The following is a 24,986-nucleotide window of genomic DNA, read 5'->3' as shown; positions in this document are numbered from 1 at the left end:
TGACCCCATGACAGGCCCCAGTGTGTGTTGTTCCCATCCCTATGCCCATGTCTCATTGTTCAGCTCCCACTTATAAGTGAGAACATGTAAAAACCCTCCAACTTTTATTACCAAGCAAAAGGATAGAAACGTCGTGTGTTCTAGATGTGTACTGTCAAATTATTTCCCAAAAGCCTTGTACAACGGGACCATGGCTTCCATTAGGCATGAGTGAACCAGGTTCACCTCAGCATTCCCAGCAGTGGCCATCATTTACTAAAAAAATACTTAGGGTCAATTTAATAAAGTAAAATGGTAATTTGATGTCTTAGTTGCATTTCATTGAATATCAGTGCTGTGAGTTTTCATACATTTGTTTTCGAGCAGTATTGCATATTCTATGTGCCAAGTGCATGTGCCATGAGAACAGTTTTTAAAATTGTAAATCGTATAGCCTTTGATAATGCACTTTTAACAAAACACTGTGTCATCTGACCCTTGATTTGCTGGCTTGACTCTGGGAATCATGTCAACTACAGAAGCTAATTAGAGAGATTCACTTTGATAAGTTTGCCAGAAAAAAAAAAAAGTGTAATAAAGAAAGTGGAAAATTGCTTACAGTACTCCCTTCATACTTATATCATCATCATGTCACGGCTTCATAAAGCTAATTTGCTTCTAGGTAACTTGGCTGATGAGGCTGAGAAAACCCTGTTCTCTCCCAGGGTTCTTCAAGTCAGCAGGAACCCGAGTGAGAATGACAGCATTCTTAATGGGAGCGCTGAGATGCTTCCATCACAAGTACACACTGACTGTCACGTTCAGCCTGCTTCATGCTGTGTTCCCTCTCCCGCGAGGAGCTTCCAGAGTGCTCACATCTGTGGATGGACCAGCCTTAATGGCAGTGAGCAGATGCCCTAGCTGCACCTGTATCTGCTTCTCAGTGTCGAATCTCCCTTTCCTCCTGTCAGCAGGACCTGGGTTAAACTGATGATTCATGATTAAGACAATCAGGTGCTGTGCTTTTCCTGAGCTTTCAGAGGCTCAGGATGATGAGGCTGAGACCGGGGATGGGAGGAAAGCTGGAGTGCAGGGAGCAGAATTCAGGTGAGTCTAATGCATGGCTGAGACACTGAGGCTGGGAAGCCAGTGATGAAGACCATGCAGGAGGAAGATGATGAGGCCACAGGGGCTGGGGTGGGAAGTCCATGCTGAAATTGGGAATGAAGTCAATGCCTGGGGCTCTTCTTTTGGGGAGAGCGGGTCTGCTTCTGGAGAGGAACAGATAAAACTAGCAGCACCGGGGTCTCTGGAATAGGTGTGATCTGGCTTGACTGGGATCCACCCACAACAGACCCACAGCCAGTACAACATGGTGGGTAAAAGCATGCACCTCTAAGTCAATGGGACTGCCTTTGAATCCTGGCTCGTCCACTTGCTAATTGTGTGACTCTTAAGTAAAAGTTCTTAGCACTGTCTAACACATAAGTGCTCAAAAAATGTTAGTTCTGAGTGGTAAACATTAGCACGATGCTTGCTATTTATTTGTGAACTGCCTACAACATGCCCAGATCTGTTCTAGACCCTGCAGAGGGCTACAAGGAAGCACACATATGTGGACCGCATGTAGGACTTTACATCTATCCGGTGAGAAATGTATATTTCACTGAATAACTGTTTTTGGAACTCAGAAGAAGCAGGCAGGTGGGAAGGCAGCTTGAAGTCTGTGGAGTCTGACCCAGTCGTTTCTAGAGAGTAAAGGCCTAGACGAAGGGGGCACAGGAATTTCAGGGGCTCAGCAGGGGCACAAATGTGCAGGAGACATAAGCGCCCCACCTAGGCTAACTGGACCTCAATGCACAGTACTATATTTATATGAGACATTTTATATGTGTATATGTGCATGTACATATATGCAAATGAATACAAAGGGCAGATGAATATACACCAAACTATTGGCAGAGGTTGTCTGGGGCAGTGAGTGAGAGTTAAGAGGGACTTGCATATTTTACTCTTTATAAATTCATTTCTGTATTGTTAGAATATTTTACACCGTCAAAGTATTTATTCATTATTAGTGGAAGCAAAAGGATTTTAAAAAAGTAATTTGAGACTGTAGTGTGAAATGCCTGCGAGATCATTCAACCTGCAGAGGGCAAGAAACAGGTTGTGGGCAAAGGGATGGAGAAGTGAAAACCAAAAGCACAGAAGCAGAAGATGACTCTTTCTGGGATGTATCAGGCTGCAGGGGACCCGAGGATGAGATGTAATGTCACTGCTCAGGAGCCCTGAGCATCTGCCCTGTGCCAAATGTCATCGCAAGTTCTTACAACAGCCTTGCAAAGTGTGGGTAACCACACCCATCCTACAGATGGGGAAAAGGACGCCCAGGGGAGTTAATCCTTCTCCCCAGGTCACATAGCCTGTGGGTGAAGGAGCCTATGTACAAACCCATGTTGGCCTGAAGACTCGCCTCTTCCCTTTCTTCCAAGGGAGTAGGTGGGGACAGTCAGAAGGCCACTGTGGTTCCAGCTCCACAGTGGGTGTGGGAGGCACCTCACTTCTATAAATAATGATAATAAATCAGAGCTTAAGCTCTGGTTAAGCTCTGGTTTATTATTATTTTAAGAGAGGATCTTGCTGTGTCTTCCCAGCTGGAGTGCAGTGGTGAAATCATAGCTCACTGCAGCTTCAACCTCCCAAGCTCAAGCAATCCTCCCACTTCGGCCTCCAAAGTAGCTGGGACTAGAGGTGTGTGCCATCACACCCAGATAACTTCGTGTATATATATACATACACACACACACACACACACACACACACAGATATATATGCTTCTGGATATGTGTGTATGTGTGTATTTTTTCCTGGTAGAGATAGGGTTTCACCATGTTGGGAATGCTGGTCTCAAATTCCTGGACTCAAGCGGTCTGCCCACTGCCCACCTTGGCCTTCCAAAGTGCTGGGATTGCAAGGATGAGCCATGATGCCTGGCCATCTGATTTTAAAATTAGATATTCATTCTTAACCTTCTCAACTGTCTGAGCTCCCCTGAGCTGGTATTGGCCTTGACTGGGTGCTCACTGGCTTTGTAGAACTTTTCATGGCCAATCTATTTCCCTGTCATCAGCCTGTCTATATAAAGCCACAAGATAACAGCTGGCTACTGTTGGTTTTACTGAGAAAAACAAATAAGGACCTGAGTTGACATTACTGAGGGCTAGAGGAACCAGATGTTAATGACCTTGCCTATCTGACCAAGGCTTTGGGCAGGGTAGAAAGGTGAAATTAATTTAATTTGAATAGCAAAATAATGCATATTTACTGAATGTAGTGGGCAGAATAATGGCTCGCCAAAGATGCCCAGGACCTAATCCTCAGAATTTGTGAATATGTTTGGTGACATGGCAAAGGGGAACTAAGGTTGCGGATGGAATTAAGGTTGCTAGTCATCTGACTTTATAAAAGGAGACGATCCTGGATTATCCAAATGGGGCCAGTGTAAGCAGAGAGGTCCTTAAAAGTGAAAGATGGAGGCAGAAGAGATCAGAGTCAGATGTCTGGACCAGGAGTATTCACACCACCTGGGAGCCTGTTAGAACCTCAGGCCCCACCGCAAACCTGCTCAATCAGACTTTGCCTTGGAGCAGAAGCCCGGGAGATTTGAGAGGCCCTGAGGTAGGTCTGAGCCCCCCTGATGCAGAGCAATGGGTCCAAATCCTGACCACTGTTTGTCATGTAGGAATGTGGGTCACTGTCATCAGGTCTAATTTTTCAAGAGAAGCTGGAAAATCGGGATTTTTAATGTGAATGATCTTAATTTTTTAATACTTTGTAGGAAGAGACCGAAGTTTGCCTATGGACCACCAGTTTGCAACCTTTTCTCTAGACTTCCCTCTACTACCCTAGAAGACTTGGGACTCTGGTTCTGGTTCAAACATAGATGAGAAGAATGATATTGAGCAAGTTCTTCTGTGTGGAACTCCAACTCCTTCATTAAAAAAAATGAGGGTGGATAATGATACCCATTGTTCCATCTTCCATCAATGTTGGGGACAGCAGGTTTAATGTATCTTCTCAAACTCAAACAACATTTGAACAGCTTTTAGAGGGAAGAAGTTGAATGACCCCCAGGTATCCAATTAAAAATTAAATCTTTTTTTTTTTTTTTTTTTTGAGACTGAGTCTCGCACTGTCACCTAGGCTGGAGTCCAATGGTGCGATTTCAGCTCACTGCAACCTCCACCTGCTGGGTTCAAGTGATTCTCCTGTTTCAGCCTTCTGAATAGCTGGGATTACATAAGTGCCCACCACCACACCTGGCTAATTTTTTTGTATTTTTAGTAGAGACTGGGTTTCACTATGTTGGCCAGGCTGGTGTCGAATTCCTGACCTTGTGATCCACCCGCCTTGGCCTCCCAAAGTGCTAGCATTACAGGTGTGAGCCACTGCACCGGGGCCAATTAAATCATTTTTATTAGTCAGTGAAATGAGCATCAAGATCATTTTATGCTTATAGTATTATAGATTTCTAAAACTAGAAATTGCAATACAATACAAATAAGGCCATAAAGCCAGATACAGTTTAAATTAACTAGTATGCTTTAACATGACAAACGCTGCTGTTTTGATGCGATGATATCAATGACTGGCATGGGCGCGCCCAAGGCTCTGAGTGCTGTGGCTCATGGTGTTTTGGGCTATGAGAACCCGGGCCATGGGAGCCATGTGGGGTATTTCAGTTCTGTCACCACTCCCTCTCTTCACATCGCTGTGATTCCATTCATAGAGGAGGCTGTGACTTCATTTCCTGCTCTCATGTCACAAACATATGTCTGAGATGCAATATCTGCCTTTGCACTGTTGACTAAAGAAAAAAACAAGCTTTTAAAGAATCAAAGTTAGTTTTATTGAGAAGTCTTACTGAAGACTGCAGCCCAGGGAAAGTCTTTCTGAGAGGTTCTGTTAGACTGCCCCAGCGTAGTGTTTTAGCTTCTAGTTTATAGATGGGCTGTGGATGTTCAGTGCATACAAAACCACATCACACTTGCTCATAGATTACATTAAAGCAGAGTCCCACCAAGGTTGGGTATAAGAGCACACCTGTTGGGAGGCTGAGGCGGGCGGATCACGAAGTCAGGAGTTCGAGACCAGCGTGGCCAACGTGGTGAAACCTCGTCTCTACTAAAAATACAAAAAATTAGCCTAGTGTGGTGGTGCACGCCGGTAGTCCCAGCTACTTGGAAGGCTGAGGCAGAAGAATCTCTTGAACCCAGGAGGTGGACTTTGCAGTGAGCTGAGATCACACCACTGCACTCCAGCCCTGGGTGACAGAATGAGACTCTGTCTCAAAAACAAACACACACACACCACAAAACACATCTGATTATTGATTACAACAGCATAATCACTAGCCCTGCCAGTTGTTATGTGAAGAAAAAGGCAAGGACTAGGGTCATTCATCCTTTCAGGAATACAGTGACCCAGGCAGGAGATGTTGGGGCCGTGTGCTGTCCCCTGTTTTGTTTTCAGAGCATCTTTCTGGAGAGCTGTGTGTCGTCATATAGTTAGGGGCTTGTGACATTTTACTGGCAGGCAGAAATGAGTGTGTATGGCTTCTGATGTTAGCTACCTTGTCTCACAGTACCATAGAATCCCTCGGAGTCAACCTGTCACACACCCTGCGGCAAGGACAGGCACCAAAACCCCATAGGTGTGTTCCACCTGATGGTGGTCACCCCAGTGACCTCAAGAAAGCTCCGGGGCTTAGGTTAACATTAAGAAGATGGTGAACAAAATGAAAATTTAAACTTCTTGTAGGCATCCTGAGCTCTTCCAGAGGTGACTGCAGATCCTCTGGGGTTCAGAACCCCAGTTTAAGAACAGTGGTAGGGACAGGGAGAAAGGTAGGGCCTCCGATGATGGCCTGGCCTGAGCCTGCATCTCTGCCCTGCCCAGCAACCACTGAGTCATCTCGGGCAAGGGTCCCATTGCTGAGTCTTGGCCAAGTGAGGCCAACAGCACCTCTCTGGAGGAGTTCTTGTTAAGACCAGGGATAATGTTACAAAAAGTACCTGGACACAGACCATAGTGGCCTCTGTGTTCGTGGTGAAGATCAAATGCAACGATGAAAGTTGTAGTGTTTTTTTTTTTTTTCCCAGCTCCATTGACGGTTAACTGACAAGTAAAAATTGTGTGTATTAAGATACACAACCTAATATTCTGATGTGGGTATACATCATGAATTCATTACCACTATCAAGCAAATTAACCTCACATAATTATTGTTGTTATTATTATTTTTGTGGTGAGAACATTGAACATCTACTCTTTTAGCAAATTTCAAGTATAAAAGATAGTATTGCTAACTATAGTTGCCATGCTGTACATTAGCTCTCCAGAATTTATTTATCTGCAGAACTGAAACTTTGTATCCCTTGACTGACATCTCCCCATTGCCACTCCCACACACTGGCAACCACCTGTGTATTCTCTGCCTCTGTGAGTTAGACCTTTTTTTTTTTAGATTCTAAGAGGGAAATTATGCAGTATTTGTCACTTTGCATAAAGTCCTCTAGGTTCACCCATGTCACAAATGACAGTGTTGCCTTCTTTTTAAAGGCTGAATAGTATTCCTTTCTATACAAATACTGCATTTTCTTTATCCATTCATCCGCTGATAGAAATGTGGGTTGATTTCACATCTTGACTATTATGAATAATGCTGCAGTGAACATGGGAATGAAGATATCTCTTTGAGATACTGATTTTATTTCCTTTGAATATATACCCAGAGGCAGGTTTGATTGCCAGATCATATGGTAGTTCTAGATTTACTTTTTGGGGGACCTCCGTACTATTTTTCATAACAGCTGTGCTGATTTACATCCCACTAACAGCATGCAAGTGTCACTTTCTCTACATCTTCACCAACACTTGTTATATTTTCTTTTTGAAAACAGCCCTTCTAACAGGTGTGAAATGATCTCTATTGTGGTTTGGATTTGCATTTCTCTAATTTGAGTGATGTTGAGCATTTTTTCATGTACCTCTTGGCCATTTGTTTGTCTTCTTTTGAGAAGTGTGTATTCGGCTCTTTTACCCATTCTTTAATCTATTTGTTTTCTTGCTATTGCGTTCCTTCCGTATTTTGGATATTAACCCCTTATCAGATGTGTGGTCCACAAATATTTTCTCCTATTCCGTAGGTTATCTTGTTACTTTGTTGTTTGTTTCCTTTGCTGTGCAAAGACTCTTTGGTTTGATAAATCCCACTTGTACATTTTGCTTTTGTGGCCTGTGCTTTTGGTGTCCTAGCTGAAAAAATTAATTGCCCAGCCTGATATCAGGAAGTTTTCCCCTGCATTTTCTTGTAGTAGTTTAACAGTGTCAAGTTTTATAATTAAGTCTTTAATACACTTTGAGTTGATTTTGTATATGGTGTGAGGTAAAGGTCTAATTTCACTCTTCTGCATGTGGATATACAGTTTTTCTCAGTACTATTTATTGAAGAAACTGTCCTTTCCCCATTATGTATTTTTGGCACCTTTGTTGGTGATCAACGGACCATAAATAAGTGGATTTATTTCTGGGCTTTCTATTTTATTCCATTGGGGTGTGTGTGTGTGTGTGTGTGTGTGTGTGTGTGTGTGTGTGTATAGACACAGTATATGATGTGAGGTAATTTTATTCTTCTGCATGTGGATTTCCGGTTTTCCCAACATAATTTGTTGCAATAACCTTAATTGTTATGGTGAAGATAAAATGCAGTGATGAATGTGGAAATGTTTTGAAGACTGTAAATGGTTGTCCAGATGTCAGTACTCCGTTATTATGTCAGGATGCTGGTTAAGAATTGTGATGAGCTTAAAGCATTATCTCTTTCTGGAAATTTGCCTACAAAAGAGGGCAAAAAATGAAAGCTAAAGCCATATATCGTGGTAGGAAAATTATGGTGTAGCCAAGTAGTGGGATAGGGATATTTTAGATTGGGCATTAAGGAGCCCTTGTAATCATACTATTCAAACTAATTGGAAGAAAAAGGCATTCTTGGGAGAATGAGACATTCTTAGGCTATAAAATTTGGTTTCTGAGATGAAAAGGCATATTTGATAAATAGCTTCTCCTTTCTAAATGAAGTGGCATTTGCCAATATGGATTCTGAGCTATTTGCTTGCCGAGTTAGTGTTTTAGTCATCCATTTTCACTAAGGATTTCTTGCATAAAAACCAAGTCCTTAGGTCACTTGCATGCCTTGACCCTTTGGAGATATAATCATTGTTGCCAGTTGCCCCTTCATTCCAGGAGTGTCTTTATAGAGAGATCAAAATGCTTGTAACAATTTAAGTCACTTCATTGTTGCATCTTTTTATTTATTTGACTAAAATATTCACAAATATGAATCCACTATGTAAGCTTTACCCGTCCTCTTGGCACACAGTAGTGGAAGCCTCTTATCTAGATCTTGGACAGGCTCCCTATATCTTGGTGCAAGCAAGTGGCTGCCTTCTATGTTAGAGCCACCTACTCTGCTCTGGCCTGGCTCCTCCTGCCTCTGCTTCTCTGCTCATCTCTCTAGCTTGACATCTTAACAATGACTTCCCTGGGCCTTGACTCCAGTTACTATGTTTATCAACTAACATAGGTTCAGAAAGCGGTGTTTTAAGTAAGCTGGAGGCAGCATGAGTGAAGGGACAGAACTTTGTACCTTCACTGGACTAAATGGCATCTTCAGGATTTGACCCAGTGCAGGCAAAGAATTTAGCCAATTGCTTGTAGTGATTGCAGCAGAAGCGGCCTACAGCAGACACGCAGCTATTAAATGAAGGTCAGCTCTTTGTCACTTGACAGAGAGAGAACACAGTAGTAAAAGTATATTCTAGCAAGCAGCTAAAACCCATTTTCCACGCTAATTACAAATGGAGGTCATGGGAAAGAGAACTTTAATTGACTATAACATGCTACAAATGGTTATTCTGAAATATTAGCTTATAAATTTCACTAACACTGTGTGCCAAGGAGCAGAAATCTGTAAACACAAGTGATTAGGGTCACCTTCTATTATGTTTTTTTTTTTTTTTTTTTTGCGGGGAGGAGCGGCTAGTTGTCCACAAATTGTATAATGTGTACTTGTTTATTCTTTGCTAATTCATTTATTTATTCAGTAGCTATTAGCATTTACTAACTCTAAGACATTGCCCAAATTTTCTACAATTACGAAGGTGAATGACAGTCAAAAACAACAACAACAACGACAACAACAACAGTGTTTGCCGTAATGTGAGGAAGGGCAAGGAAGAACTTAGGTCTTGAGTTTCAGGTGACCAGATGGCTTTTTTGTCAGGCAAATATTCCCCTAAGAAACACTAGTGTTGAACAGCTTTTCTGAGTGTTGGACTATTGAGTCTTAAAAGTCAGAATGAAATACTTGAGAGAAAAAGTGGATAGTTTCCTTTTCTATCTCTGGGATATTACAAACCAACCAGCTTTCTCTATTTTTCTCACTTCTTTTTTTTTTTTTTTGAGACGGAGTCTCGCTCTGTCGCTCAGGCTGGAGTGCAGTGGCCGGATCTCAGCTCACTGCAAGCTCCGCCTCCCGGGTTCACGCCATTCTCCTGCCTCAGCCTCCCGAGTAGCTGGGACTACAGGCGCCCGCCACCTCGCCAGGCTAGTTTTTTGTATTTTTTAGTAGAGACGGGGTTTCCTCATGTTAGCCAGGATGGTCTTGATCTCCTGACCTCGTGATCCGCCCGTCTCGGTCTCCCAAAGTGTATTTTTCTCACTTCTAGAGCATCTGTCTTCCCTTCCTACCTGGATTAGCTGGTGAGGTGGTTTCTTTGGGGAGGCCCCCTCCCTCCCTGGGCAGCTGGTCTGGACCAGCCTCCTTTCACCTTGGAGGACATGGTCATTTTTCTTTCCTCTGACTCTCAAACCTTCTGCTTCTCCCTGGAAGGATTGCTCTGACTTCCTTCATACCGGAGTAGGATCTGAAATTGTAGTTCAGGCTAATATGAGCATATATATATATGTATATAATATATAAATATTGTTATATTATAATAATGTTAATATATAATACAAACAACATATTTATATTATAATATTTTATATGAGCATACATATGTTTATATATAAAAATAAGCATATATTATATATATGCTCATTTATTCTTTTTTTAACTTTTATTTCCAGTTCAGGGGTATAAGTGCAGGTTTGTTACATAGGTAAACTTGTGTCATGGGTGTTTTTTGTACAGATTATTTCATCACCCAGGTATTAAGCCTAGTACCCATTAGTTATTTTTCCTGATCCTCTCCCTCCTCCCACCCTCCCCTCTCCGAGGACACCCACCCCCATGTGTCCGTGTGTTCTCATAAATAATTTAGCTCCCACTTATAAGTGAGAACATGTGGTATTTGATTTTCTCTTCTTGTGTTAGTTTGCTAAAGATAATGGCCTCCAGCTCCATACAAAGGACATGATCTTGTTCCTTTTTATGGCTGCATAGTATTCCATGGTGTATATGTACCACATTTGTACTACCCAGTCCATCACTGATGGGCATTTATGTCGATTCCATGTCTTTGCTATTGTGAATAGTGCTGCAATGAACACACATGTGCATGCATCTTTATAACACAGTAATTTATATTCCTTTGGGCATATACCCAGTAATGGGATTGCTGGGTCGAATGGTATTTCTGTCTTTAGGTCTTTAAGGAATTGCCACACTGTCTTCCGTGAGGGTTGAACTAATTTATACTTCCACAAACAGTGGTAAAAGCATTCCTTTTTCTCCACAACCTCACCAGAATCTGTTAGTTTTTGACTTTTTAATAGTAGCCATTCTGATGACTGGTGTTAGATGGTATCTTATTATGGTTTTGATTTGCATTTATCTAATGATAGTGATATTGAGCTTCTTTTCATAGGATTGTTGGCTGCATATATGTCTTCTTTTGAAAAGTGTCCATGCATGTCCTTTGCCCCTTTGCCCACTTGTTAATGGGTTTTTTGTTTGTTTTATTCTTGTTAAGTTCCTCATAGATGCTGGATATTAGACTGTTGTGGATGCATAGTTTGCAAAATTTTTCTCCCTTTCTGTAGGTTGTCTGTTTACTCTGTTGATAGTTTCTTTTGCTGTTCAGAGCTCTTTAGTTTGAATAAATCTCGCCTGTCAATTTTTGCTTCTGTTTCAATTGTTTTCGGCATCTTTATCATGAAATCTTTGTCCATGCCTCTGTCCTGCATGGTATTGCCTAGGTTGTCTTCCAAAGTTTTCATTTTAAAATTTAAGTCTGTAATCCATCCTGAATTAATATTTGTGTATGGTGTGAGGAAGGGGTCCAGTTTCAGTCTTCTGCATATGGATAGCCAGTTATCCCAGCACCATTTATTGAATAGGAAGTCTTTCCCCATTGCTTGTTTTTGTCAGGTTTGTCAAAGATCAGACAGTTTTAGGTGTGTGGTCTTATTCTAAGTTCAACAATAGTAATAAGCTTCTTTCGTGTGTTAGGTGCTGAAGATACAGTGGTGAAATAAACAAACAAAACATAGCCCTTCCATTATGATGCTTATATCTGGATAGAAGAGGGACTTTAAACAAACAAACAAAAAGATGCATACATGATTACAAATCGTGATAGGCACCGTGAAAGGAAGGTATCTCTGGAGAGAGTAAGTAGAGGGCTCTGATTGCTCTCCAAGGAAGGGATGTTTGGGCTGACTCTGAAGGATGAGAAGGAACCAGACTAGAGAAGTGTGTTCCAGGCAGAGAATAGGACCTAAGAGGGTGAGGGAGGTGGGCAGAGTCTGGTGCTATGAAGAACTGCAAGGCAGGCACGACAGAAGGTCCATAATGAGAAGACTGTAGAGCCACAAACAAGGTGCCTGAGGTCTTGGGGACCATTGGCTTCTGCTCTGAGGAGGCTTTATTTCTAAAAGATCATCCTGGTTGTTTCAAAAGGGAGTGACAGGTGGCAGCAGGAAAGCCATGAGACCAATGAACAAGACTTTTGTAGTAGTTGACGGAGAGGTAATAATAGCATGGGCTGGACTGGTGGCCTTTGCTATGGTGAGAAGTGCACAGATGAGGGATACATTGGGAGGTGGAATCAACAACCTTGTATGGGCTAAAAGAAAGTGAATCCTCTCTGGTAACCAGTTGACTTTTTAGATGCTAACTGTGGCCAGGGACCAGAATCCCAGCAACAAGTAAAATGTGCTTCTGCTTCACACTGCCTCTTATGCACATACTTAGGAACCTCAGAGAAGGTTAGCACTTCAATGTTCCAGTGACCCTGCCTAATTATATCACAATGAATTCACTTGCTCTTATTTCCTCCTTTTATCCCTTTCTCCTTTTCTTCTCCCCTTCTTCCCTTGCTTTCTACATTCCTTTCAACAAGTATTTATTTACTGAGCATGGGCTATGTCCCGGTACTAGAATAGTCAAGGAGGGGTTACATCAGTGAATAAGGAAGATCAAGTCCCAGCTCTCGTGAAACTTATGTCCTAGCAGGTAGAGACAGCCAGGGAAGGAACAAGACAATATCTTGTAGTTTTCATTGTGTAGATATTACACATATTTAATTAAATTTATACCTAAGTATTTCATATTTTAAATGTTATTTAGGTGACCTTTTTAAATGCCAAATTTCATTTTTTCATTGTTATTATATAAAGATGCAATAGGTTTTTGTATGTCAGCCTGGTAGTCTGTGTTTTTGCGGAACTCTTATTTCTAGTTGCTTTTAAAAATAGAATCCGTGGGATTTTCTATATAAATAATCATGGTGCAAAATAAACAGCTCTTCCTTTCCAATCTGTACGCCTTTTATTTATTTTTTCTTACCTGAATGCATTAGCTAGAACTTCCAGGCCAATGTTAAATAGTAGTAGTAAGAGTGGACATCCTTTTATTCTGATCTTAGAAAGGGAAACATTCAGTTTTTTCATCATTAAATATGGTGTTAGTTGTAGGGTTGTTTTTTTTTTTTTTTTTCCCATAGATATCCTTCTTCAGGTTGAAGAAGTTCTTTTTTTTCTTCTTATGTTTCTGAGATGTTTTTATCATAAATACATGTTGTGTTTTGTCAACTGCCATTGTTGCATTTTGAGATAATTATATGGCTTGGGTTGTTTAGCCTGCTAATATGGTAAATTAAAAAACCTGATTTTAAAATACTAATCCACCTCCCATTCCTTGGATAAAACTCACTTAGACATGAAGTAGTATAATTTTGAAATATTGATATATTATATTTATAACTTTTGTTAACAATTTTTACATCTATATTCAAGAGGGATATTGACCTGCACTTTTCTGGTAATATATTTGTTTGAACTTTGAATCAGGAAAATGCTGCTCTTATAAAATAAGTTGGAGAGTATCACTCCTTTTTTATTTTCTGGAAGAATTTGTATAAAGTTGATACGACTTATTCTTTAAATGTTTGATAGAATTCACTTCAAACATCTGGGTCTACTGTTTTCTTTGTGAGAAGGTTTTTAGTAAGATTTGTTTGTTAGATATAGGATTCTTCAGGTTGACTGTTTCACTATTCTAGATACCTCATATAAGTGGAATCATACAATATGTTTTCTTTATATTTAGCTTATTTCAGTTAGCATTATGTTTTCAAGGTTCATCCATATTGTAGCATGTTCCAGAATTTCCTTCCTTTTTTATAGTCAAATAATGTTCCATTGTATGTATATACCTCATTTTGTTTATCCATTCATCCCTCTATAGGCAGTTGGCTTGTTTCTTCCTTTCGGCCATTGTGAATAATGCTGTTATGAACATCGTTGCACAAATATCTGTTCAAATTTCTGTTTTCAATTATTTTTGAGTATATACCCGGAAGTGGAATTGTTAGATCATATGTTAATTCTATTCTTTAATTTTTGGGGGAAACTTTATATTCCTTTTCATAGCAGCTGTATTATTTTACAATCCTAACAGCAATGCACAAGAGTTCCAATTTTTTTGTATCCTCACTAACATTTATTTTCTGTTCTTAAAAAATAGTCATTTGAATGGATATAAAGGTATCTTATTGTGGTTTTCATTTGCATTTCCCTAATAGTAATGTTGAACATCATCTCATTAGTTTATTGGTCATTTGTCTCCAGCTTTCATATGGTTAGTGTTTGCATGGTATATGTTTTTCCCTCCTTTGCTTTTAAGCTATGTGTGTGTGTATATTTAAAGTATGTGTCTTCAGGTTAGGGAACCCAGACATAAAGCCATCTGATTTTCAACAAAGTCGACAATAACAAGCAATGGGAAAAGGATTCCCTATTCAATAAATAGTGCTGAGATAATTGGCTAACCATATGCAGAAGATTGAAAATGAACCCATTATTTTCACCACTTATAAAAACTAACTTAGATGGATTAAAGATTTAAGTGTAAGACTACAAACTACAACAATCCTAGATAAAAACTTTAAAAACGCCATTCAGGACATTTGCCTTGGGAAAGAATTTATGACTAAGTCCTCAATAGCAATTGCGACCAAAAAAAAAAAAAAAAAAAAGACAAGTGGGACCTAATTAAACTAAAGAGCTTCAGCACAGCAAAATAAACTATCAACAGAGTAGGAGAGTGATTTGAGCAATAATAAAATTCCAGTCTGCCTCACAGCTGGCTTTGTGTAAATTACTCTTTCTCCATTGCAATTCCCCTGTCTTGATAAACTGGCTCCGTCTAGGCAGTGGGCAAAGTGAACCCATTGGGTGGTTACAAATTTGGGGGCTCGTCTGGGATTGCCATTGTGGCTACCTGCCCATGGTTCAGTAGCTCCCTCCCACAATGGATCCAGAGACCAGCATTTGTGGCAACTTAGTTCTGTTGGACGGTGGGCTGACTCTGGTACTCTCTCTCCTGGCGGGGCACTGCTGAGACAATGTGCATGGATTTAATTGCAATAAGGAAATAGTCCTGGGGAGATAGCCCATAACTATAGGCATATCACAGGGTGTCTGTGTGTAGCTCAGTCATGGAGTGTCTGTAGCTGTAGCCCCATTACATAGTGTTTGGTTTGGTAAGTATCGTAGGTGCTGTCAACACCTCCTTCCTTCTCCTGATGGTTTGACTTCTTTTGGGGTCTGAGTTCTTCTGCAGCCCCATTGTGGGGTGTCTGTCTCAGTTTGACTCCTTCCGGATTCTTGGTCAGCTCTCCCTAATTATCAGGAAGAGTCTTGTTTTCGGAGACGTCTCCTCAGTCAGGAAGACTTTGGGGAGATTTGTCAGACAGAGAATAGGAGGGTAGTTTGGAAGGGACACTCTTGGAGTTCTTGGTTAGGGATCTTGATTTGGAAGACCTTCTGTCTGTCTTGTCTTTATGTGTGTTTGTATATGTGGAGGGAATTTCTGAAAGAATTGCTGATGGAAGGCCAGCAGGCCTAACTCAGAGAACCCTCCTTATTTATCTGGTCACATTTGGTGAGTCCTGGAGAAAGCTCAGCAGACCTGACTCCGGGTGACTTGCTCTTCATCTTGCCCAGAGACCACCCACTGAATTACCATTCAGAGGTCATCCCTCCCCACCAGGAGTGGATCAAAGACAACAGGGACCAACGGGAGAAAGTCTGAGCCTCGCCAGGTCAATATTTGGTGCTGAACGAGGTGACTAGTGTCTGTTTGTGTCTGTTTTGTTATGTGCATTTTGCTTCAACTGGGGTGGAAAATGTTAAATTGGTTCCACACACAACCTGTTGAGCAGCATCTTGCAAAATTGAGAATCTTTTGCCTGTGGTTCCATAAAACAGAACAGAGTGATTTTCTTTTGTAAAGTGGCTTGACCCCCACAGTTATGGAACAGTGAGCAAGGTCATCAAAAGCTGCTCTATTCTTCTGAAAACTGTAAAGGGAACCCAGAAACCTGGCATGCCAGCATAAAGGATAAGAAATTCTTTTTTTTTTTTTTTCTTTTTTGAGATGGAGTTTCCCTTTTGTTGCCCAGGCTGGAGTGCAATGGCACAATCCTGGCTCACTGCAACCTCTACAACCTCCGCCTCCCGGGTTCAAGTGATTCTCCTGCCTCAGTCTCCCGAGCAGCTGGGATTACAGGCATGTGCCACCACGCCTGGCTAATTTTGTATTTTTAGTAGAGACGGGTTTCTCCGTGTTGGTCAGGCTGGTCTTGAACTCCTGACCTCAGGTGATCCGCCTGCCTCGGCCTCCCAAAGTGCTGGGATTATAGGCATGAGCCAGTGTGCCCAGCCTAAGAAATTCTTACTAGTCAAGTTTCTGGTCTCTCTCTCTCTCTATCTATGTATATGTGTGGTGGGGGTGAGGGTGGGGGGAATGTTAAACCTCACTGTTTGTCTCCTCTGCAAGAGTTTGATAGAAAAAAAGAGGATTTGTGAGATTAGCCTTAGAATGTAACAAATCTGGTGCAATTTGTGCTAAGAATTTGTCTTTCTGTGTCATTCCATAACAGAGAGAGGTATCACTGGATAGAACATGGGCTTACAACCCCTGTAAGTTCACATTTTAAGCCACCCTGGCAGCTGGTCAGTTACCAAGTTAGCTACGGGTCCCTGAAACCAATACCGGATAAAATTTCTCTGTCTTGTTTTCTATCCTTAAGAGCTTAACCTTGTGACCATGTGGAGGTACTTTCTCTTGGTCTCCACCATCCAGAGGACAGGAATTTGGGGGTTCATGTCATAGTTAGCCCTAAAAATTATCTTGAGCAGTTAAAAGCCTCTGCAAGCTTGACATTGGCTGCCCTAGACTTCCGGGAAGAGCAACAGAAACTGCTCAGTGCTATAAGTCAATAGCTAAGGCTCTGTCTTTTGGCAAAGGCAGCATGGGTTTCAATTCCTGGTTTCAGGAATGATTCCTTTCTGGTTTGTTATTTGTGTGACTTTGTCATTTATTAAGACTCCCCCACCTCCACCCATGGATAGTTTCTAATTTCCTGTCTTGAAACTACTTTGGAGAGTTTCTAAATCTTGTTAAAAAACAAACAAACAAAAAAACAGAAAAGAAACTGCCTACCATCTCTTTGAGATACCTTATGTGCCCGTGGTTAAGTTATAACTTTAATTAAAACTTAAATTTCTCAAATAACTTAAAACAGAGCTACTATCTGACCCAGCAATTCCACTACTGGGTGTATGCTCAAAGAAATATAAACGTTCTATCAAAAAGACACATGTAGTTGTGTGTTCCTTGCAGCACTATTCCCAATAGCAAAGACATAGAATCAACCTAGATGCCTATCAACAGTGGACTGAATAAAGAAATAAAGAAAATGTGGGCTGGGTGCGGTGGCTCATGCCTGTAATCCCAGCACTTTGGGAGGCAGAGATGGGTGGATCATGAGGTCAGGAGATTGAGACCATCCTGGCTAACATGGTGAACCCCGTCTCTAGTAAAAATACAAAAAGATTAGCCAGACGTGGTGGCAGGTGCCTGTAGTCCCAGGTACTCGGGAGGCTGAGGCAGGAGAATGGCGTGAACCCGGGAGGCGGAGCTTGCAGTGAGCTGAGATCGCACCACTGCACTCCAGCCTGGGCCGCAGAGCGAGACTCTGTCTCAAAAAAGAAAATGTGGTACATACACCACAGAATACTGCAGCCAGAAAAAAGATGAAACTTCCCCACGAAATCATGGGTTTTGCAGCAACATGGATGAAGCTGGAGGCCATTATTTTAAGCAAGTTCACGTAAGAAACCAAATACTGCACGTTCTCACTTATAAGTAGGACCTAAACACTGAGTGCACATGGGCACAAAATGGTAAACAATAGACACTTGAGGGTGAGGGTGGGAAGAGGGTTAGGGTTGAAAAACTACTTATCGGGTACTATGCTTTTTACCTGGGTGACACAATCATTTGTACACCAAACCCCAGTGACATGCAATTTACCCACGTAACAAACCTTCACATGTAGCTCCTGAACCTGAATTAAAAGTTGAAAAAACAAAATCCATATTTCTGAAAACAGTATGTTTCTTGCAAACAGCATATAATTGTGTCTTAATAGTTAATCAAATCTGATGAAGTTTGGCTCCTAATTATATTATATAGGCTAACAGTCCCCCGTCTTTTAGTCACCAGGAACTGGTTTCATGGAAGACAATTTTTTTTTCACAGATGGGAAGGGGCAAGGGATGGTTTCAGGATAAAACTGTTCCACCTCAGATCATCAGGCATTAACTAGATTCTCAGAAGGTGCACGTGACCTAGATCACCTGCATGTGTAGTTCACAGTAAGGTTTGTGCACCTTTGAGACTCTAATACTGCGGCTGATCTGACAGGAGGTGGAGCTCAGGCAGTAATGGTTGCTTACCTGCCACTCACCTCTTGCTGTGTGGCCTGGTTCCTATATAGGGTTCCTACGTAGGACTTGCTATATAGGCCATTTATAGTCAATGTAATTATTGAAATGTTTGGGTTTACATCTCCTCACTTGCTATTTTTAAAATTATTAAATCCGTTAAAATATTTCCTTTTTTTCTTTTTTATTCTTCTTTTGGATTAGTGGACTTAACATACATAAATATATATGTGTGTATATATGTGTGTATAATATATGTGTGTATATAAGTGTACTATATATGTATATATTAAATATGTGTGTATATATACACATACACATATATATACACACACATACACTTATTTACATACATATACATATATATGTAAAATTCCATTTTTTCTCCCTGTTGGATTATTAGACTTCCTCTTTGCATTACTTTTTAAAGTGATTGTTCTAAGACATATAATATATATCTTAAACATATCTCAACCTACCTTCGTATAACATTTTACCATTTCATGTGTAGTGTTAGGATCACACTTACAACCCACATTCCAATATCATTTCATGCTGTCCTTTATGTTTTGTGTTATTTCCAATATGTTGTAAATCATATAATAAATTGTTATTCATTTTGTCTTAAGCAATTATATTTTAAAGAGGTTAAAAAATAAGAAAAAATATTTACCCACATACTTCACTATCTTTAGTGTTTTTAATTCTAAATTTCCATTTGATATATTATAACCTTTCTTTTTTCTGAGGAATTTCCCATAACATTTCTTATTGAGCCAATATGCTGATAAAGTTTGTATGAAGAATTCTTGATTTTATAATCATTTTTGAAAGATATTTTCTCTGAGTGTAGTGTTCTAGGTTAATAGTTTTTCTTTTCTTTTTTCTTTCCCCTCAATAAGTAAAAATGTTGCTTCTTCATTTTCTGGCTTGCATAGTTTCTGATGAGAAGTATGCTATCATTCTTATCTTCATTCCTGTGTATGCAATGTCTATAATATTCTGTATATGATGTTATGGCTGCTTTAATAATTTTCTATTTGTTATTAGTTTTCAGCAATATGATTTTATTTTTTATTTATTTATTTTGCTTGGGATTCTTTTAGGTTCTTAGATTTGTGGGTTTTCAAACTGAGGGAAATTTTGGCCATGATTTCTTTAACAATATTTTTTCTGTCCCTTCCACTCCCTTCCCCCAACTGTCCTGCAACCCAAGTCCTGGGACCCATTTATGTGTATGTTCAACTGCTTGGTATTATCCTAGAGGTCACTGATACTGTGTTCATTTTTCCTTTTTTCTATTCTTTATTTAGGGTACTATCTATTGCTACGTCTGCCTGCTTACTGATCTGTTTTTCCTAAAATTATAGTCTGACATTAATCTCATTCAGTATATTTTTCAGTTCAGATATTATATTTTTTCATCTTTAGAATTTCAATTTGGGTCTTTTCAAAATTTTCCAGTTCTTTTTTCATTATGTTTATTTCATTCTTTGTCATCTTGAACATATGCAAAGTATTTAGAATGGCTGTTTCAATGTCCTTGCCTGCTAATTAATCTGTGTTATCTCTGTTTCTTTCTATTGACTGGTTTTCTCCTGATAATTCATCATATCTTCCTACTTCTTGGCACGCTTAGTAATTTTTAATTGAATATTGTAAATTTTATGTTTTTGGCTGGTGCATTTTGTTTATTCCTTTACATAGTATGGGCCTTTGCCTGATATTTAATTAGGTTGCTTGGAATTAGTTGCATCCTTTGGAGGCTTGCTTTGTGTATAGCAGGCCCAGGGCAGCCTTCAATCTAGCTGGTTTAGTCCCATAAATAAGGCAATCCTTGCCTCAGGACTAGAGGGAACAAGTTTTGTATTACAATGACTTTCACCTTGGCTGCTGGGAAAATGCACTGTTTCCAGCCTTGTGTAAGATCCGGGAATTTTTCAGCCTGTTACTTTCTGGCGATTTGCTTCCCAGTCTTAGTTTCTCCTCACACATGAACAGATCAATACTCAGCTAAAAAGGTGAGAGGACCTCTCTGTAGAACTCCAGAACTTTTTCTCGGTCATTACTCTTCTCTCTAGTAGTCTGCTATGCAAAATCTTGCAGGCTTGGCCTTCCTCAACTCTGTACTTTCTCTTCTCAACTCAGCAAATCTGCTGGGCTTTCCTTGCGTTCCCTCTCCCGGCTGTATTACCTGGAAACTGCCTCCCTGCAATATGCTGACACAGTTGCTCAGTTCTCATCTTGTTTGTTTTCCTTTCTTCAAGAATCGCTGTTTCATGCTACATGTTATCTAATATCCAAAAACGATTTTTCATATATTTTACTTGTTTTCCTAATTGTTCAATGTGGGAACGTATATTCTGTCTGTGTTACTCCATCATGGCCAAAAGCAGATTGCCTTCTCTCTTTTATATTTTCTCTAGGAATGAAATTCTGGGTTGACAGTTCCTTTTTTTTTTTTTTTTTAATTTTCAAAATGTCATGTCATCTGGTGTGCAAAGTTTCTGATGAAAAAGTGTGGTATATGTCTTATCTTTGATATTCTGTACATAGTCCCACTCCCCAACCACTTGCTGCCTTTACGATTCTCTCTTTATCTTTTTGTTGTTGTTTGTTTGTTTTCTTTTTAGAGACAGAGTCTTACTCTGTTACCCAGGCTGGAGTGCAATGGCACAATCTCGGCTCACTGCAACCTTTGCCTCTCAGGTTCAAGCGATTCTCCTGCCTCAGCCTCCTGAGTAGCTGGGACTGCAGGCGCGCACCACTGTGCCTGGCTAACTTTTATATTTTTAATAGAGATGGTGGTTTCGCCACGTTGGCCAGGCTGGTCTTGAATTCCTAACCTCAAAAGATCTGACCGCCTCGACCTCACAAAGTGCTGTGATTATAGGCATGAGCCCAGGTTTTTAGCAGTTTGAATTTGATATGTTCAGGTGAGTTTTTTTAGGGGTTGGGGGAGTGGTAGAAAAATTTATCCTGCTTGGGTTTCTTAAGATGTGGTTTGATGTCTTTTTATCATTTTTTGAAAATTCTCAACCATCTTTTCAGACATTTACTCTATTTTTTCCTCTCCCTTTTTGAGATTCCAGTTACACATATGCTCATTCAGACATACGTGGACTCAGAATACCTTAGAAAGGAAGCCCCTTTTAAAATACACTACCATATTTATAGAGAAACAGGGGCAGGAAGCATCTAGGTGACCATGTAACAATGGGACCTTCCTTGTTGAATAAATTACCTTCTTTCCTTGATGGAAGCTGTTGTCCTGTCCTGCAGGCCTCTTGGCAGAGATGCATCCAGCCTCAGCCTTTTGGCAGACACCCTAGTTCATGAGGGCCAGTACAATGCCTGCCCAACACCAGTAGCCATTGTTAGGGTCTCAGGGACCACGCTGTACCATAGGAGGGCCCTTGACCCACTGACTGAAATTAGCCCATTTGTCCAGTAAGTAAACACAAATTTGCTGGGTCTACTGAAAGAAGGAAGGGAATACATGCCTCAGGTTATCTGAGTTTGCCTTTTCTCATGTACTACCATACCATTTTAACAATTTATGCATCTTAAAGAACATTTCATTTAGTTCATATATTATTATCTCATTGTTTGTCAAAGCTACATTATAGAATTTTGAATAGATGTAAGCTAATTTATTTAATCTTTAAAATTAATAAACATACTAATGAGCATTTAGAATGCTTCCAGTTTATTCCTATTACAATAAATTGCCTCAGTTAACATTTTTGAGCTTACACTTTAATTTCCTTAGGCAAGAATAATTAGGGACTTTTTTGGTTATCGCTTTTAATTTTTCTTTTTGCAGACCTCAGTTGTATTGGAATGAATCAATCATGCTCCTTACTAAGGCCATATAGTTATTATCCTTACAGCACCTCTCCTTAATTTTTAAAAAAATTATATTATTGTTTTTTACTTATCCCCCCTTCTTAACGCTATCATTCTGACCACGGACATCCACTCTCTTGTATAGAATGTAATCACTTCCTATCCATCTTTTTTTCATTTCCATATATGTATGTCTCCAAGCATATAATGTTGTTTAGAGTGATTTTTATTTATATTAATTTAATTATGCTATAAAATTCATTTTTTAAAAGACTTTTTTTCATGCACATTATATTTCTGAAGCCATTTCATGTTGCTCTATGTAGATCCTGCTCATGTATTTTGACCACTCCATAGAATTCAAACATATACAAGTACAGCAGTAGGAAAATTCATGGCATTACAAAATCTGAATCAAAACGCACCTACATTTCCAGTTTGAATAGATTGAGCCAAGGCAGTTTGAAAATGGTTGTACTTAGAATCACAGCAACAGTGTAACAGGGTCCCTATTTCCTCACATCTTTTCCAAAGTAAGGATTATCAGACTTTTTTTGAATGAAAATGATATTTTGTTGTCCTTTCAACTTATATTTACTTAACCATCAATTTTTGTGAACATATTTTTCTATGTTTGCTGGCAATTTGCATTTCTTTTATTGTAAATTTCCTGTTCCAACATATGACCTTCCAATGTCTTCAGCTTGGCAGTATTTTTAGAATTTCAAACTTGAAACTTGGGTGATGGTGAAATCTAAGGTCATCAGTGGATACCAATGATTTATCTATTTAAGACAAACTGCAATGATATTGAGCAAATTAAAAGCTTATGTGCATCATGCTTCCTGGGGCCAATAAAGTAATCATTTGGAAGTCTGTGTTATAAAACTGTAGCATATGAGCGTGAAATTAAGTTAACCAACATGTTCAACCAAAAGTCGTTTAGGGACCATTTTAGTTTAACTGTGATGCAGGCTGGCAGCTTTCCCTAGTTTCAAAACTCACAGCCATGCCCACTTCCTGTTCATCAGGCATATGCAATTTGTCTTGGAGCTTTGTGGAGAGCTAGACATATGACATGTCAGGACACATCTGGTACATTAGAAGGATTTCTCTTCGCTTCTCCCCTCCCTCTTTCCTTCTAGTCTTCTTTCCTTTACTGGAGACAGAATGCATCTCCTTACAAAACAGGCCTCAGATCTCCATCCCTTTTGTCAGTTTTTGTTGACTAGCCTTAATGTTCTGTTAGGGCTCCACCTCCTTCTCTGACAACTCAGCATTTGCCTGATGTGACATCTTCAAGAGTCTTTAAGACAGGCGAAGGAGGTGAAAGAGAGGGCAGTGTTGGGGGGGAGAAATGAGAGAGGCCAGGCCTATCAGCGTCACAAAGCATCTGTCAAGAAGAGATTGAATTAGTCCCTGGTCCTTGATGGAAGCTGCTGTCTTGTCCTTCAGGCCTCTTGGCAGAGCCGCATCTAGCCTCACCCTTCTGGCAGACATGCTGGGTCACGGAAGCCAGCACAATGCCTCCTCAGCACCAGTAGCCATTGCTAGGGTCTCAGGGCCAACCTATACCATAGGAGGACCCTTTTTCTGCTCAGTACCTGGATGGATTCGAGGTGCAAGTTTGGGGCGGAGCTGGGAATCCTGGAGGGAGAGAAAAGGTCATGAGTCTGGGGTCTGCTCAGGGTCAGGCAAAGGGGAAAATGCTCTGTGGCAGAATGGCTCCTTTTAGAAGGGAATGTGTAATACAATTTGAAGTTAGCAATTGTGTTCCAGGCAAGGTAAATCTCTGTCTCCCTCTTTCTATTGAATCCTAGGTAAAGTGACAACACTGAAGAGTATTTGTGCAGGGGGGAGGCTGTACAGGAACAATAATGAGCCTAGTATGTGCACCTAGTGTGTGCTAGGAAGGATACATTTCATAGTTAATGTTACTTAATTATACAATACTTCCATAAAATATTTTTATCTCCAATTTACTTCACAATCATATTTTTACATTATAATATTCTTGCAAAGACCTCATAAACTGTTTTCTCTGTTCCAGTCAAGACTGATTTGTTTTGCAAAGAAGAGTAACCTACTTAAATTAGCTGAAGAAAGGTGGTGTCTCAGTAGGTTATGAGGGAGTGTCACGGAAAACAAAAGCAGGAAATTGGGTTTTGTCTCATGGGAAGCGGAAAACTATTGGGCCACACCTTTCTTTCTCTCCATCCCTGGGCTATATGTCCTCCCTGCAAATCTGCTCTCTCCTCCAGCCTGTCTCTGAAAATGGGTTTCCACTGCCAACTTTCCAGCTTGCACATGGATAAAAAGAGACCTCAAGGCTGGCAGCTGCAGGCTTACTAATCTCACTGGAGATTTTGTGTCTCCTAGTTTTAAGATGAATCAGAGAATCTGATTGGCTCATCAAAGATCAGGTGGCCACATCTCATCTAGTCATCTGTGGCCAGGAGAGGGCACCCTTGGAAGAGCAGAGCTTCAGCAGGCACTGAGGTAGTATCTGCTCTAGTGTCTGCTACAAGGCCCATTTGACAGATGAGAAAACCGAGGTTCAGAAATGGAAGTGCTTTGACTCCAAGGAGCAGGTAATAAAGTAACTAACCAAGGACACTAATGGAGGGGACCAGTGGTAAAGATTTGGTGGAGGTGAAAAGATATACATCTGTTATGTGTCAGTTAAAAAATAAAATTGAGAAGCAGCTGCAGTCCATGGCACTCACAGAGGGAAACAAAATGAGTGAGTGAATACAGCATCGTCAACTGAAATATTCACATTGGGACTGATCAGGGCAACAACTCAACTCATGGAGAACAACCCATGGGTGATGGCCCACCTGACAGCTGCATGGAGC

At 40.3% G+C, this 24,986-nt stretch overlaps 1 protein-coding gene across 2 annotated transcripts in view; it reads right to left on the bottom strand.

Annotated features, from left to right (window-relative positions):
* Positions 1-4,636: 4,636 nt before the first annotated feature.
* The window catches only part of LOC139363691 (golgin subfamily A member 2-like), an 83,738-nt gene continuing 63,388 nt past the window's right edge, over positions 4,637-24,986 (bottom strand). The window contains exon 3 of one of the 2 annotated variants that reach the window (XM_071098075.1): positions 4,637-4,846. In XM_071098075.1, coding sequence (XP_070954176.1) covers positions 4,801-4,846 — 46 coding nt within the window. In that variant the 3' untranslated portion in view covers positions 4,637-4,800. Of the gene's footprint in view, positions 4,847-22,007; positions 23,776-24,986 lie in introns of those variants that run through there. The other variant, XM_071098074.1, reaches the window with a different exon arrangement.

Source organism: Macaca nemestrina, chromosome 6 (assembly GCF_043159975.1).
Source record: "Macaca nemestrina isolate mMacNem1 chromosome 6, mMacNem.hap1, whole genome shotgun sequence".
NCBI lineage: Eukaryota > Metazoa > Chordata > Mammalia > Primates > Cercopithecidae > Macaca > Macaca nemestrina.
The sequence above is the reverse complement of the archived record's forward strand: the minus strand, read 5'-3'. Positions and strand labels throughout refer to the sequence as shown.